Here is an 18,099-nt window from a genome sequence, read left to right as displayed (position 1 = left end):
ATAATCTGGAATTGTCTTCCCCAGAACCATGCTGAAAATATGGCCAGTATCTCCAAACTGAAGAACCCATTTTCAAAAATGCCCCAAGGACACAATTTTTATATTTAACGGCAATGCTCCGAAACAAGTATACCGTAGGGTGATTTTCTGCATGGCTGGGATGCTACAGTGCAGAAATTCATTGCTAATTATTGTGCTGCTCTATTCTATCTAATTTGTGACCATGCCAGCCAACAATTTCAGTTATCAAAATAAAATAACAATATGAAAATAAATCTTGTTATTATAATATTAATTTCTATTGGAGGGAGTACTGACATTCATTCCAGATGACTAGTTTTTCCATTGCCCAGTTCATCTGATTTCACTATTAAAATGAAATAAGGTTCACTTCACTAGGCTGACAATTTCTGGATCTATAAAGATGCTACAAGGAAGGAAATCTCTTTGTTGAAGGACTTGGGTAGAAATATGCAATGCAGAACTTAGGCCAATTAAAAGGAGTGATTGTTATTGAAGATCAAATATAATTTGCTGAAAAATACAGAGCAGAAACATCTTTTGATGCAGGTAAAGCAATGGCGACCCAAAGCATTTCTGAACCCCCTCCCAGGCGACACAAAAAAGCACCAATGCTTTATATGATGCCTTTCATAATAATTTCCTTTTAAACAAAAGTTATTTCACGTGTTAACCATTAAAAGATGTGTGGTATTTTGTAGATGCTTAGTGGCCTTCTGAAATATGTACCAATGGTTTGAAAACTAATTGTAGGACATTGAAAATGGATATTGCAAATTTTCACATAGTTCAGAGGTGGGTTGCTGCTTGTTAAGCCCGGATCGGCAGTGGCAGGAGGCTCCGCCCACCCTCCCAGACGCTTCTGTGCATGAACGTGTGCGCATGAGTGAACCAGTAGGAAAAAAATTACAAACCCACTTCTGACATAGTTGATAACAAAAATTAACCTATAAAGGTGGAAGATACCCAATCTCCATCGGTTATAAATTATCTGAAGAGCATAACTTCCCTTTCCATATTCAAGCAAGCATTTTACTACTGAGTAATTTAAAGATTGCCAGAAAACTGGCATGTATGTGCTTGTTTTTGAGCCTGTAGCATTCACAGAGAATCAATAACTGAGAATACATGAAGACCTCATAGTCAACCCTTGCTCATATGTTGGCGAGATGAGTACATCCAAAACATACTTCCATGATTTTACATTAAAAAATAAAATGAAACTGCTGCAGCTAGCTATTGAACTCTTTCCAATAATAGGCCTTTAATACTTACTTCGGCCAAGATGTAGGGAATTTGGGTCAGGGCCATCCAGTGGTGGGTTTCAAAAAATTTTAGAACCTCTTCTGTAGGTGTGGCCTGCTTTGTGGGAGTAGCTTGCTGGCCATGTGACTGGGTGGGTGTGGCCAACTTGTGGTGAAACTCACTTAACAATGCTCTTTCTTAGCAACCAAAATGTTGACTCAGAAACTCTGGCATTTGAAGCACGCAAGTCTTAAAGCTGTCAAGTTACAAGACCCTTGCACCCCTAACCGTTTAGGAAAAAACACCCAGGGGTGTTCAAACTTGACAGCTTTAAGACTTGTGGACTTCAACTCCCAGAATTCCTCCTCTCGTTTTTCATCTTGATGATGTGTGGCCAGGCGGTGGGAGGGAGCTGGAACCGGTTCTAAATGGCACTGTAGATTTGTGGAACCTCTTCTATAGAAGAGGAACCCACCCCATCAGACATCCCCTCTAATGACTGCACAGATTGATCTTCAAAATGATGATATATCTGCAATAATACCGCTGCTTTGAAAACAGAGAGTATTCAGGTCTTACCAGAATATAGTAAAGTGCCCGATAAGAACATCATATGATTGTCAAGGAGCTCATATTGATCCTCAAGTACGTATGTTGTCACATCCAAAGGTGAGCATGGAGTTTCCATTCGTAAGTAAACTTATTAGGCTGGGTTGCAGATTTGGAGAACATGATTATGTTCAACTCTTTATCCTCAGGTTCAGTTTCAGAAAGTTGTATAAAATGGTTTTACAAGATTTCATTTAGTGGCGGAATCCTACAATTTTCCTTATTATTTCTTCTGTTCTTTAACATCTATATGAAGCTGCTAGGTCCTAAAAGCAAAGATTTTGGAGTGAAATATTAGCATTGGTGTCTGATATATCAGGTAAAGCAGTGGAGGTGTTAAAACTTCTCCTGCATCAAATACAGGTTGAATATGTGCCAGTAACGTGAAGTTGAATCATAACAAAATGAAGGCACTTTTCTCATCCAAGAAAATTGTGTGTATCTCATTTCTGAATCGACATACTCCAAAAGTGGCCTGAATGGCTTTAAAAAAAGAAAGATAAATTGCAGTTCATTTGATTAGTTCTGGATAGGAAAGCCTGGGTATCCATGCCCTTAAAATTGTATTATACATCTGGCTATTGTAGAAATTCTTTCAAATCTTCAGCTCTGTGGTTAGGGTCCCCCCCCCAATAGTGGGAATATATTCCATCAGTTGAAAGTTCATGAAAGAACTACAGGTTGTCAATTCACTTCTGAGCCTTGACCTTATCTGAGTCACATCATTGGAGATGCTGATTTTCTGTGTTCATATGAAAAGGGCTCGAAATAATATAACACCTAAATAGGATTAGAAATTCTGAAAGTTTTAATATTGCAACATAACAACAAATCAGATTTAATGTTTAATTTAGATACATTAGTTAATTTGAATGTGGAAAAATGAGAAATGCTACAAATCTTTCCTGAACTATATTTCTTTACACTGTTCTAAGGGACTGTGCTTTTTTTGGGAGGGGGGGGTCCATTTGGGTGAGAGTTAAAGCCTCTGTTTTTGAAAAGTTGGTTTGTGGAGGAAAATATTAGTAGGATTGTGATAAATATAGTCTGCCTGCCCATTAGGATGTTGTTTTGTTTGGTGACTGATTTGTATTTGTCCGAACATCATGTAATCAGGATACTAATTCATCTTTTTTCAATCCATTTCAATAAAGTTTAAATGGGGAGGAAGTTCCTTTAATAAAGATTATTTTTTTCTCTTAATACATTTTCCCAAAGGAAAAAGAAAGTCTGCATCTCCTAGCTGTTATGCTTTTATACCACAGAGCCCTGCGACAGCACTGTTTTGTTTTGTTTTGTTGTATTTTTATCTTTTAATGAAGAGAAAATCGGGCATGTGAATCTTATCTTGCATACATACTAGAGTTACCTGAGTCTGCTTTTTTAAAGATAGGTGGTGGCCATTAAGCCCAATCAGCAGATGGAATTTGATTTTTTGAAAAAAAAATGTATGTATGCATGCATGTATGTATGTATTTATTATTTTATTTATTTATTTATTTGAATAATAAAAATGGCTTCCTCTCTCACCGCAGTGACTCTGGGCAGGATACAAAAATTAAAACACAATAATTAAAAGCAACCGATGGGATCCTGGGTAAATGACATCTTGCCATCATAAAAATCATATCAGTAATAGGACACGCCTTAAGCTCTTGGTTGCTGAAGGAATACAGTTCCACAAGGTTGCCATAGAGAAAACACAAGTCCAATCTGACGGCATTCTTTAATAGAGGAAACTTGCCCTTAGAACATGCTAAATCTTGTATGTCAAGCAGAAAGCATGGGCTAAGGGTGGAATAAATAACTTGCCTCTATGTCAGACGAAGATCCAGACAGCTTCTCACCTTGTTCTTGCCCTCCACCTCCAGGCTTCCACCTTGCATGCCTCAGCAAGTGGTGGAATAAATGGACGTAAAATGGCAACTTATAATCAATACCTTTATTTAAAGTTTATTTTTTAATTAATTCATTTATTTCAATTTGTAAGTTTCTAAATGCCAATGTTTTTATGTTTTCTGTGTGGTGTACAGGCACAGATCTTGGGCAGGTAGACAGGCAATTGTTTTTCTAGACCATTCCCTCCCTATAAATTTGTTTTCGACAGAGAAATAAAGATTTGAACATAGAAAAGTTATTTTTATTTCTAGCTTCTGGGTCAACTGGATAACTAGATTAAAGTTAGGAGCGGAGCTCTCCTATCTGCCGTTGAAGAATGAAAAGATTTCTCAGCTGGCAAGGCAGGCACCATGATCAAAATTTATTTTAAAGTGTGTATATCAAATGCAATCAAACTTTTAGTTCCATCTGTAAGCATACATAGAAGCCAATATTGCTGAGCTGACAAGGAGTTTCCATCAAAATATATGAGAAACTTCAACCATGTTAATTTGATTGTTGAGAAAAAACAATATTTTCTCATAAATTCTTTTATATAATCTTTATAATATTCTTTCTGTAAAAGAGTCATTTTAGCCAGCTGCCTTCATTATGCAAAATCTTCTGTGCTCATAGAGGGCCCCCCAATTCTTTTTCTGCAAAATACAAAAGCAGCCTGAAAGGTAAGCAAGCTGTCATTTCTAGACAGGAATATAAACGCTATGGTAGATATTATGTTTGTTTCAGGTAAAGTTACATAGCTCTTGTCAGGTCACTAGCAATATATAAAAGGTATCTGATAAAATTGTCCTTGAACGAACTTCATATATGCGAAAATGTTGACTTCGAAACACCACTGAGCACCCTGGCAATCTGAACATGGGATTAATTCTCTGCATAGCACCATAACCCTGGCCTTGACTAATGATGCAAGCAAGAAGTAAAGAGAGTCCATAGGTTATAAATGGAGAAGTCATTTTCCATGTTCTTAACACTTCATCTGATGTAGGAGATAGCTTTGACCTTTGGGCCAAGGAAGCACACGGCCACAGTGTTTTCCCTGGTTGCTTTTACAGCATTTCAAAGCAATCCTACACTTTAATGAAGGAGAGGGGAAAGGAGAGGGAGAAAGGGAGAATTATGCATTATGACAAATTAGCTTAATAAGTAGCACAACATAAAGTTGATATTTAGGCCCTTGAAATACCATATACGTTTTGTCTGTATCACAGAGAGTGTATTCTTTGTGGACTTCCAGCATTTCAGTCTCCAACAGTGATGTAACGTGATTTCCAAAGCACAACAAAGTCAGCAGGTTTATCTGTGGATAATAAGAACTGGATACCAACATTGAATGCTTTTCTAAATCACGATGCTCACTTCCTAGAACTAGGATATTTTTTTAAAAATACCAATTTTATTATACCTACACCGAGGTATAATTTAAAAAAATGAACTTGACATCTAGGAGGTGAGACCTTTCCCACTTCGTTAGTAGCATTATTTTGGAGCACCATGATTCTGGAGCTGCTGAACTTAAATTATATAAACCCATAGGAAAGCACAGGATTTGACACACGGGAAATTTATTATTAAAAACCCAAATTGTGAAATAAATGATCAGTAGCTTTAGAGGGATAATTGTATTGTCTTGCCGAGGTTTATAAAACTGAGGAACAGCAGATTTATTTTGAAAATTGTGCAGTATGTTTTGAGCTTTTCTGCACAATTTATAAACCGTATTTTCTCTTCCAATGGTTTTTATAGAAATTTGAGTTTCCTTCCACTTTTCTTTATGTCTCAAACTGCTCAGACAGGCATAATTGCTGGACCAGGAGCATAGCTATGAATGATCCCGATGACAATACCACTTAGGCTTGTATATGGCTTCACAGTGCTTTACAGCCCTCTCTAAGTGGTCTATAGAGTCAGCATATTGCCCCCAACAATCTGGGTCCTCGCTTTACTCGGAGAGATGGAAGGCTGAGTCAACCTTGAGCCAGTCAAAATTGAACCCCTGCAGCTGGCAGAATTAACCTACAATACTGCATTCTAGCCACAGCACCACCATGTGATGTTGAAGTTATAAATAAATTTTAGCTGTAATGTCTTTAGTTCAAAGTCAAGAGACACCAAAGAAAACATAATATCTAGAATTCATGATACTTAATAATGTGTTGGGGGAGGTTCTCTTGTAAGTTTTCCCCCCTCAACACATTACATTACATATGTCTGAAAATCAGTGTTTTTAAACATATTATTTGCATTGTATTCAGATTATCTCTGTTACATTTGCAGCACCCCAAACCTACTAAGCAAATTATTTCACAGACTTTGAGTAAGTGTGTTCCCTAAATCTTAGACAAGGGGTGTCAAACTGGGTCAGATGCATCACATACAGGCCATGCCCATCCCAGCTCTGGGAAGGGGGAAAATGTCACAATACATCATGTGACAGCAACGTGACGCCATAAATTTGACACCAGTGTTTTAGACCTGAATCTAGATTTATTTTTGTTAGAATTCATTAAAAAAATTACTCTTGGATCATACAGGTAGGTGGGGACAAATAGGCAAATAACAATATAACAAGTTTCCAACCATGGATTGAAGATTGCATTACATGAATTGGTCAAAACTAATTAAATTAATACTGTAGTTAAATAAGTAGGAATTAATGTCAGCTATCCTTTAATGTCCATATGGAATTGCAGTATAAATGAAGAAGCACCTATTCGCTCTGTGTTTTACAGATAGTCAGGGCCTGGACCTGGAAATCTCCAAGGCAAACTCCTTTGGATTCACTGGATGCATGTCATCTGTGCAGTATAACCATATTGCTCCACTGAAAGCTGCCTTAAGACATCCCAACCTAGCACCAGTGACAGTCCTGGGTTCGTTGTCTGAATCAAACTGCAGGTCGTTGGTTGAAGTAGATGCAAATACAGCAACCTCAATCTACTCTTCCTCAGGTATGTTCAGCACATTTTACAGGTAACTAGTTAGTAATGTTTCCTATTTGTTGTAAGTAGTAGATGATGGAAATATGGTGTGTGTGTGTGTGTGTGTGTGTGTGTGTGTGTGTGTGTGTATATATATAACATGTTTTATAGATTTATAACTTATTGTATTCAAGAGTTTCTAGGCAATATGCAAATAAGATGCACTGTGGTATCTTAATTATGTTGACTACATCATCCCTATTCATCTCCCTGTTTCTACAAATAGAGGAGGGATGACCTGGTATCCTATTTTCTATATTTGTGATGTGATATAAAAAAAATAAAGGGATAAGCAATTAGCCATGCTGATTACCTGCAGCATTGTTTCCAATGTATCTGGAAAGTTATGTGGCTCTTGATATATAAATATTGGAAATGTAGATCATCGGTATTAAGTGAACAGTCCTTTTAGCTCTTGTCTATTGTTCATCTCTGTTTTTCCTCTTCCTTTGTCCTGTTTTTGCCAATTAATCATTTTGATATCTGTTGATATTTAACTAAATGATATCAAGCCATATTTTTGCTAGCTGAGCTGAGCGCTGGACACAATTGCTGTGATCTGGATAGATGGACTGAGTGGGAGTGAGCTGCATGCAATGTAAACTGGATATTACTCATAGTATTTCTTAAATAATGTATACAATAACCACACAAAATAACAACATTAATAATATGCTATTCCAATATATTGCCTACAATAATATTATCATTGAACTTGATCTTGTTTGTAGTTATTTGATATTCTTTGTAGTTCTTTTCTTTGCTAATATAAGCAGGCCATGAAATCTGTACTTTTGACTTAGTAAAGCTACATGAAGAGAGTTTAAACACTGGAGGTTGCCATCGCACAAAGGGTATTTGCTTAGTAACACTGTAGTTTCATCAGGGTTTAGTTATGGAAAACAAAGAAGATACTTTTGATGAGCAAGTGGAAGAATTATTAAACATATTTAATTGAATTCCCAGATTATTTGAAATCAGGTTTGTTTGTTTATTTGTTTGTTTTTCAAAAATAAGCTTGCCGCAGAATGAATGGTGTTCCATGGAAATGTAGAAAAGGAAGTTAATAAGTAAGAGTTTGGTTTGTCTACAACAGTGGACCCCAACCTTTCGGGCTTTGTAGACTGGTGGGGGGGAGGCAGGCATGAAATCTATTTAACTTCCCTATCGGTTCACAAATGTGAGCACATGCGCATGCGCAGAGCATCAAAAATGGACATAATGATGTCCAGGTGGGTGGGTGGGGCCTGCTATCGAGTACGCCTGCAAATGTAAGTAAAACAGTGGGGGGGGGGGAATCCACTGTGCCAGATGACTTAGATTAGCTAGAAATCAGGAAATCCTTCTCTTTAACTAATATAAATCACACGTAACAGTTGATCGTCAGAAATATCAGTTCACCCGAACCGGTAGCATTATTTTACTACCGGTTTGGGTGAACTGGTCTGAAATGGTAGCATTTCACCCTTGGGGGAAGGAAATGGTTCCCCATGAGCAGTGGGCAAATGCACACATATGTAGTTCCATTCGCACAAGCTTGCACAAGTGGAGTTGCACATGTGTGTGCGCCTGCTGATTCCAGGACTCAGTTCTGAATGGGTCACAGTCTGGTACTGAGCCAAGGCCAGGGGGGTTGGGGACCCCTAGCCTATAAGAAACTGATCGCTATAAACCTGTCTCAGGTCTGTATCTCATCATCTGAGGAGTTCTGACTAATTATTTAGAAAGAGAGATTTTTTAAAATATTTTTTTCTAAAATAATCACTTGGTAGAATGAATTTGTTGCTTAAAGTTTATCACCTTAGATAATCAGAAAATGCATAGGCTGGCAGAAGCTGTTGTTTTATGTTTGTCTCTTATCTTCTCCAGGGTTAAGGAGAGACACATTATACCCTGATGATGATCCAAGCAGTTCATTTCCCGCTTGTGATAATTAAATGCTCCCTTGGGCATCTTAAGTGTTTTGTATGTTGGAAAGGAGAACATGTTGTAAAGCTAGGCTTAGTATTACCATAAGTTGGAAGTGCACATATATAGACATACAGTACACAAACACAGATGGCTTTCAGATCATTTTCCCCCAAAGGATATTGATTTCCCAGGCATGGAGTGGTGCCGCTGTGGCAGTCTATCATATTTTTGCCTTTTTATGGGTGTGTTTGGCTGTTTTTGTCCACACTATCCCACCTTATTTTATGTTTTGAATACATATTATTTTATTTTAAGCTATTCTGAGTCTTCTGGATTGAAAGTGAGTGGCCATCATACATCAAAATGAAATATAATTTAGTATAAATTATGCTAAAAATCATTTTGTATAAAAGAATAATATGTTCACGTCCCACCCCCAAAATGCATTCTATATTATAAAACCTACTTCAGCTTAAAGAAGAGTGAATTACATACCCCCAACAAACTCTTGCTGCTTCCAATAAACTGGAAGGGTATATCCTGAAATGATTTTGTTTTTCTTTCTTACTTAATTACAATTCGGCATTATTGCCTTGCTTCTTTTGTTCTAAAAACTGTTTGGATTTCTTCCAAATCACCATTCCATTCCATTCACTATGTCTGAGATATTGTGAAGAAAGCACTAGAATCTGTTAACAAAAAATAGAAACAAATTATTATAAGCTCCTCGTGTTGAATGAGTTCCAGTTTATGTGTGCTTTCTCTTTCTTTTGTAGTCACTAGATTGCCTTGTCATAGCTGCAAAAGCAATTCTTACTAATGCAGATTGGCAGCACCTTAAGTAGTTTTTCTAGGGATGTGTAAAAAGATGTTTGTGCTCTTTCTCCATGCAAATCTATTCTTATTTGTTAATGCTCCAGAATAGATGCTAACAACTATTATCAACTGAGGGCCCATGAAATTTTTAATAACCAGGATATAAGATGTATAAACAAACAAACCTAAAAATAGTCCATGTTGACTTTGTTCTCTCTCTCTCTCTCTCTCTTCGCTTCTCTTCTCTTTCTCTCTCTCTCTCTCTCTCTCTCACACACACACACAGAGAGAGAGAGAGAGAGAGAGAGAGAGAGAAAGAGAGAGAGAGACAGAGAATATTATACCAAATATACTATTTGACAGCAATTAATTCTCAATATTTTGTGTGGATTCCTTTGCTAACATTTTTAGCTAACATTCATGTCTATTAATTGGGCAAATTCTATTTGTTGCCAAATGTGTATTTAACTGAGTTTGAGTTTTGAGTTTTATTAAATTTATATACCGCCCCCCTCTCCCCGCGGTGTACAGACAGTACAAATAAAACAACGGTGTACAGACAGTACAAATAAAACAACAAAGCAAGAACAGCAAAACATTAGACAACCAACATAAACATACGGTCTGTGAAATACCCAAACTCATTTCAAGTTAAAAACTGAGGTATTTCCTTCTGAATGAACTTTATTAAAAGTCTGGCAAATAAGGTCTACAGTCACTGTATTTGAAAAGCATCATTTTCTCCTGAGGTTCAGAATCTTAGTTTTCATTTTGGGCAACTTGCAATGAAACTGATACACTCTACCTAGAAAACACTGAGGCAGATGATAATCCACAAAAAAGTTACAGTCATGGTTGAGAAGCTTTCCAGATCAATAAAGGCACCAGGTGGAAAAATGCCAAAGATTGTGGAGAATCAGCAAAAATTAGATGCTTCAACTTGCCTTTTCTGACTGTCCCAAGCTACCTTTGGATGCTCTGATTACCTTTGGGGATATTTTGAAATGCATTACCATCATTATTTCTATGTAATTCACTTGACTGAAATGAGACAAGTTCCAGAGTGAAGCACCAAGGGTACATGTATAGAAAAGTTAAGGTTTTGATTCATTTCTGTGCAAAATACAACCAGATTTTTTTTGTGTGTGTGTGTGTGTGTGTGTGTTTTTAGGGGGGGAGCGGGGAATCTCTGCAGTGGAAAATATGCACTGGTCAACATTTTTCCATCTCCAGATTCTGCAGACTGCAAAAGAGACTCAAAGTGGAATTTACTGTCAATGGGTTTTCATCTATCAATCTGAAATGAATTCTATTTACTACTTATGCCTCTGGGTTTAAAAACGCTCAGTCTCTTCATGCATACATCGCATTGCAGAGACGTAGTTTGCCTTCCATTTTTAATGTTATTCCCTTGCTTTAAAAAGAGCCATTTTCTAATACAATATATAAAATTTAAATTTACCTCTACATTAAAAATAAACATTAAAAATAACCAGAAGGTCATAGTTCTTAATTCTAATATTGTTTTATTAATTTACAAATATATAATCAGAAGCTTCAGGCTTTTGGGTGGCTCCCAGGAGCATTACAAGAATTGTCATCAGCTGTAGTTTCCTAAGTGATGGGAAAGAAAAAAAGGAGAACAAACAAATCTAAATTTTATTTATTTTAAATGTAACCATAAACATATAAACTCTATTGTTTTATTTAGTTTTAAATAAAATTAAATTTTGGGTTTTATGCAAGCCAGATGCAACAGTATGCAACAGTATGTTGGCTTGTTCAAATCAAAGATCCTAACTTGCATACTATTACAGTAGGTGAGCACGGTTTAGTTAAAACAAGCTTTGGTTGTTCTTGTGACATACGGTTTGACCTGGGTTCAAACCATCCTTACTGATAACGGGGAATAATAAATAGGTAATAGGTATAACTAAGGGTGGTAACCTACCTCACAAATTCTATAACTTGTTTAAAAATGTGAAAACTTTGATTGATCAAACCATGATGGGCAGAAAATGTCAATATCCATCAGGCCAGCTGGAGATCATCAGTTTTTATAGAAGATAAGCTGATATCTTCTATAACTTGATATATCAGACAGGTAATTGATAAAAGGCTGTGAAATGAAGGAAGGACGGATGGATGGAAGGAAGGAGAAAGGGAGAGAGAGAAAGAAAGAAAGAAAGAAAGAAAGAAAGAAAGAAAGAAAGAAAGAAAGAAAGAAAGAAAGAAAGAGAGAAAGAGAGAAAGAGAGAGGGAGAGGCTTGCATCATGTTTTTTATTGATTAATAAATGGATGTATATGTTTATAGATACCTAAAGACTGTACTCACAGTCATTTATACCTTCCTCATGTCCTAATTGGAATAGTTCAATGCACTGCATATCAATGGGGCTGCCCTGAAGAATATTCAGAAGTCTCATCTGGTGCAAAATGCAGAAGTACAGACAATTGTGGGGGTCTGTTGTTTAGCACATGTGACACCTCCATTCTGTGAGCTGCATTGTTGCCAGTGGACTTCCAGGTACAATTCAAAGTGCTTCTAATTAATTGTAAAGTCCTTCAGTCTTGTAAAGACTAGTTACTGGACTGTCTCTCCCTAATTGCTTCCACCCATCTCACCCAGTTTAGTGGGAAGACTATATAGGGTTAGGGTTAAGTTTTCTCAACCAGGAAATATTGTTTGGCGGTACCCATGAAGAGGGAATTATTTTGCCATTGCATCCACCTTCTGTAATAGCATCCTCCCAGAGATTGGACTCCACCTAACCCTGTGGGTATATTACAAGGCCTCAAAGAACTGGTTCTTTCCTCAAGCCTGGGATTTTGATGGTGTGGGTGAGCATATTACTTGATGCTACTAACTGTTATGAATAATTACTAGTTGTTGATTGTTGTTCTTGGCTGCTATTTATTTTATTTATACTTTTGATTGAAATCATTCAACTTCTGTGGGCTAGAAGAATGTGCTTGAGATGGTCAAATGTAAATTTAAAAAATAAGTTATTAAATGCAATGGACAAATAAACTGTTGCAACTGTATTAGGATGCCAAACTGTGACTAAGAAACCAAATGATTTGTACCGAATCTTGGTGTGATGCAATGAGAATATGGATCTAAAAATTGCATCACTGATCAAGGTAATTAAATCATATTAATGATTTCAAGTTACAACTAAACAGAGAGGAACTAGAGAAGTAGATGCATTTGTGTATCTTGGAAGGATGTTTAGTAAAGGTGGCAAAATGGATGGAGATACTTTAAGATGTACAAATGACAGTGAAAACATATGTTGCTATTGTAAAAAAATTATTGAATGAAGTGCAAACAGCTACTTATAAAAATTGGCTTCTGCTCACTTTTTTATATACAAGTAACAGATGTGTCAGGAGAAGCATAATAACCAGTTAAATGAAATTGGAATGGGATGTACAAGACTCATGTGGTTAATGAGATAGGGTCAAAACTACATGGGAGTTGAAGGAAGTTGACTGAATAAAAATAAATGAGTGGTGCGTGCAACAGAAATACATCAAGGTGAGTTAGTTATATACAGAGAATGAAGTTTGGAAATAAAATGCTAGAAGGTGATTGTGTTGTAATATGTCTACTTGCTTTTTAAAAAAAATCAAAAATACAAAAAGCAATATTATAGCCAGTTCGGACACAAGGTCTAATGGATGTGAAGGAAATTGTTTGTAGAAACAGTGATGCTCCCAGGTACTATATTGGACATGCTAGAATTTGGAACTTCTAATGCTGATCTATTCAAATAATTCTGAGCCTATCAAACTTTAGAAGTATTTCTACCTCCAGGAGTAAATCTTGGCCTTTACTATAAATTAGGACTTTTCTTTAAAGTTATGAAACAGTAAGCAGATAGTTGGCAATCAAATATGCATGTTGAGTTGGTGCAAGTTTTACAAATAAAAATTTATCCATGGATGGTTGAAGCTTCCACTGGGAGAACACTAGGCCTTTCCTCTCCTTTGTTTTGTCCAATCAAACTTCCTTGCTTAATAACATTTCTTCCCCAAAACTAAAACTGTCTTTATCCTTCAGAGAGGCAAGCAGTGGAGACAATTTTGAATGTTGACACATATATAGACAGACAGACTGACACTCCATTAGTGCTGTATTTATATAAAAATAAAACAAGGGAGGAAAATCATACAGTATGTATCTGAAAGGAAGACGATTTTTTTACCAAATTATGTAATTTTAAAGTGATAACATCTTAAATTCTCTAAATTCTTAGAATGTAATAGTGAAAGCAGATTTGGAATTTTTAAAAACCTTTGCTTAAATGGAAGGCATCTTAAATTCAGGATCCTCTTTCTTTTGAGTTAAAATGGCCTAACCTTTGGATCTTGAAATGTTACCAAAGCTGGAAAAAAAGAGAGCAAATTGTAGACGAGTTTACTGTCAACAATTTGAGGATAGTAAGAAGTGTAAATATTTACTTTAAAAATCACTATACATGTATTAAAACGGTCCTCAAAAAATCACTTTCAAACATTGCCCTCAAATTGTAATGTTGAATGAAATGTGGTAAAATTAGCACACACGTGGCTGAAGAGTAATTGTATTAATTTTCTGTCAAGGTCAGAGTCAATGAAATGAAATGATATTTATTTTATTATCTTGGCTGCATCCACAACTTTTTGGCGGCTGGCCTTTGGGATATCTCTCAAAGGTCAAGTATGAGTCTCAGCCAGAAAAAAAAAGATCAGCACCTTAATTATATAAGCATTACCTTGGTTTTTCTTATGAATTACAGATCCATTTGGGAAGGCTGATGATAAAGAACCACTCAGCAATGCTGTCAGAAGCGATTCAGCCTTCATTGGAGGTAAGTTGAGCAAATCATATTTCTGCAATCAAGAGCCGTGGTGGTGCAGTGGTTAGAATTCAGTATTGCAGACTAATTCTGATGTCTGCCAGCAGTTCGTTCCTGATTGTTTCACAATTGACTTGGCCTTCCATCCTTTTGGGGTCAGTAAAATGAGGACCCAGATTGTTGGGGGCAATATGATGACTCTGTAAACCACTCAGAGAGGGCTATGAAGCAATATATAAGTCTAAGTGCTATTGCTATTCCAATGCAGCTTGCAGGGTTGGGTGATATGCCTTAGAGATTCTTCAAACCTCATTTCCTTTTAGTGGGTATAACTGATAAAATAACTTTTTCTTACCTTTCTCAATTGTCCAATATTTCTGATTTGAAATTGTATGTAGGTAGAGTAGAGGAAGAATAATATTTTTGAGTTTTTTATAGGGTTTTTTTCCTTTTGTTTGTTGCTATTTTAATTCTACTGGAAGCTATGGAATATGCAATTACATGTGCTAGTCCCAGTGATATCTTTATCCATCCACAATTTATTTTTAGCAGCACCAGAATCATGAGCATAGAAAAGCAAAACCCTATTCTTAGCTTGCTTTTCCAGAGATGGGTTGGAAGTCAGAACCATTAAGAATAAAAATTATTTGAAAACTGATTGTAACTAATCACCAGCTAATTTGGTGGCCTTGTAATGGTATCTATTGCCACTGTGTCCAGAACTTTAGAAAATATTTTAGTTTGGTTTTGTGTTCTACAGTATAGTTCCAAAAAGCATTTTGAAAGATGAGCAGTTTTCTGAGTTTACTTGGGGTCCCTCATCTTCTTTGTCTCATTGCACAATTCAGTGAAGTATTTTCAAACTTTATGTCCCATTGGACTTCACAATTAGGTAACATGAATTAGAGTACCAAAGAGAAAGTAATTGAATTAGTACTATATCCATTAAGGGTTGACCATCCCAATCCAATTGAATGAATACCCAGTTTTAGCTAGATTGACTTAGGACCATGAATGTTTTAAATCCCCTCAATAGCAATTATGATAATTGAGAGTTCTTATCAATGCAGATTGGTGCTTAGATGTCATGGAAACTTGGTAACAAAGTATATTCATTTAGGCTTCCTTTGGGAAGAGGAGATTGGGTATTCCTAACATCATATGAGCAGATTTCCACAATGGATCTCCTTTCCTACCTCCTGCATGAATACTACCCTTACCTCCAGATGTCTCACCATCTACTGTAGACCTCAACATTTCAAAAGCGTATTTAGGAGCAGTATGAGGGACTGCAGAATAGCTTGCCATTTTCCTAACCAATAGACACCAATGAAATAGCAGTGAAATCTTGCATAATAATATCTGCATGAACAATGTTTCCTGAAGTAATTCAACATGAAATATAGTGCAGTCAGGTTTGGCTGGTTCTCTCTTGAGATCAGGAAGAAGTTGAGGTTAAGTATAACAAACCTGCATGATTATAGACAAAATTCACTTGAGCAGTAGCCAGTAGCCTCCCACTGTCCAGTGCAATCCCACAGAGTTGGCCTCCTCAGGGTGCCATCGGCATCCTGAAGTAATTCAACATGAAATATAGTGCAGTCAGGTTTGGCTGGTTCTCTCTTGAGATCAGGAAGAAGTTGAGGTTAAGTATAACAAACCTGCATGATTATAGACAAAATTCACTTGAGCAGTAGCCAGTAGCCTCCCACTGTCCAGTGCAATCCCACAGAGTTGGCCTCCTCAGGGTGCCATCGGCCAGACAGTGTCGGCTGGTGACTCCCAGGGGGAGAGCCTTCTCTGTGGGAGCGCCTTCCCTCTGGAATGAGCTGCCCCTGGAGCTTCGCATAATCCCCGACCTCCGGTCCTTCTGATGCGCCCTAAAAAGTTGGCTTTTCCAGCAAGCCGACCTGGCCTGAACAAAATAAAATAAATGATTGATTTAATTGTTAATTTTAATCTAATTTTTAAAATGTTATTGTTTATATTAATTGGGTTTGTTTTCAAATACTCTAATTTCTTTTTAAACTTTTGTAATATGTGTTTTTTTTTTATGTTGAGTCCTTTGGGAGAAGGACGGCATATAAATCCAATAAACAAACAAACAAGCAAGCAGCCACAGTGAACTTCAAAACAAAACAAAATCTATTCTGCTGAATAGGCCACATATCTCATTCTGAACTTCTCCTTATGTTTACATTTTGTCTTTTGCACCTCAGGTGTTATTGCAGTTGTGATCTTCATCATCTTTTGCATTGTGGCCATTATGAGCAGAGTCCTCTATCGGCACAAACAGACTCATCGGAACAACCAGACAAAGGAAAAAGAGTATCCAGAACACCTTGACCGTTCTTTTAAGACTGAGGTTGACTTACAGAACCCAGTGAGCGAGTGCAAACGAGAATACTTTATCTAAAAGACTCCCTCATTCCTTGTTACACTTTGGCATTTCCATGATGATGATGATGATGGTAGTGATGGTGGTGATGGTGTTTTTAATCCATCTGTTACTTTGGAATTTTCCCACTCTTTGGAAAGAACTAATAGACACAGAAGAAATAGGCAGAACTGCTCTGTTTTCCATCCAAGGTCACCATAGATAACACCTAACTGCTCAAGCAACCATGTATTCTAAGTTCATCATTACATGCATGGTTGACTATTTAGTTTCTGGATTTCTGAGATGTTGCTTTCTGGACCATTTCATGTTGGACCTGAGTGATATATACTAGAGGTAAAGCGTGCAAGCTAATTATGTAGCATTACAGCTATTGCAACAAGGTAGTGTGAAAGAATAAGATCAAATTATCTCGCTAAAAATGTATTTAAGATGAGCCAAATCCTTTGTCCTGTAAATTGGCATAATTCTGTTTCGTGTCTGTGGTGCTCTGCTGAATTTGCAAACTAAGGATCTAGAACAGCCTTTTTCATTTATGTTCCATCTGATCACTTCTTTTCCTTCAAACTGAAACATTTGTCCAACACAAGGTCGGAGTTTGCAAGATCATATTACTTTCTGAATGGGATGGCTGGAGAGAGCTGAGACCACTTGGATAAATCTATCAAGTGTTTGCCCTCCTTGCATAACCCCTTTAGATTCAGAGTCAGTTTGGTTCAAGAATCACCTGGCACTCAAGATGGACTTGTGAGACTCTGAGAAATAGCTTAGTTTTCTAAGAGGCATCACTCAATCACTCATGTCCTCCAAGATAGAAGAGATTACAAGCCTGCAGTAGAGTTGGTCTAAAGATGAGAAGACTAGAAACAGTTCCATTGGGCTTGAGCACCAGCGATGCCTTTGGGCATTCCAAAATAATTTGTAAGTGCTCTTCATCTGAGGGCCACCTGGTTCTTGTCCTTTGAAGGGATGCTTTGTGACTGGGCCAGAGGACCCCTGTGAGGAGGGCCAAAGAGGTGGGAGATGTGTCATGTGCTCAGGATTTCAGCAAATCCAGAGAGGCTCAAGTCTGCCCAATGAATTCTTAACCTCTGTTTTGGCCTCTGAGCATCACCTTTCCCTTTGGTTTCTTGGATAATGGCACTTTCTTCCATGTTGTTCCTCTCTTGGGCAAAATCTTCCAAAGGGCCTTGAAAGGAGGCTTAAGCTGTGGTCCTCTGTGCCACCTTCAATGTAAGTGTGTGTCAGGGGTTAGGCACCCTGCCTCCAGGCCCTTCATGAAGCTACATTTAAATAGGGCCTAAGGGACTTCAGGGACACAGAAGACTAGCCCCCATGTCATTTGTAGCTAAAATCACTCTCCCTCCCTTCCCC

General features: G+C 37.2%; 1 protein-coding gene across 1 annotated transcript in view; it reads left to right on the top strand.

The window, feature by feature from the left end:
- CNTNAP5 (contactin associated protein family member 5) overlaps nt 1-17,238 on the top strand; it is a 407,927-nt gene extending 390,689 nt beyond the window's left edge. Inside the window, exons 22-24 of the mRNA XM_081943815.1 lie at nt 6,507-6,725; nt 14,268-14,339; nt 16,547-17,238. Of these exons, the coding sequence (XP_081799941.1) occupies nt 6,507-6,725; nt 14,268-14,339; nt 16,547-16,743 (488 nt within the window). The 3' untranslated portion in view covers nt 16,744-17,238. The remainder of the gene's footprint in view (nt 1-6,506; nt 6,726-14,267; nt 14,340-16,546) is intronic.
- Nucleotides 17,239-18,099: the final 861 nt, after the last annotated feature.

Source organism: Natrix helvetica (assembly GCF_964273705.1).
Source record: "Natrix helvetica genome assembly, chromosome: 1".
Lineage (NCBI taxonomy): Eukaryota > Metazoa > Chordata > Lepidosauria > Squamata > Natricidae > Natrix > Natrix helvetica.
This window is presented reverse-complemented; position numbering and strand designations above follow the sequence as displayed.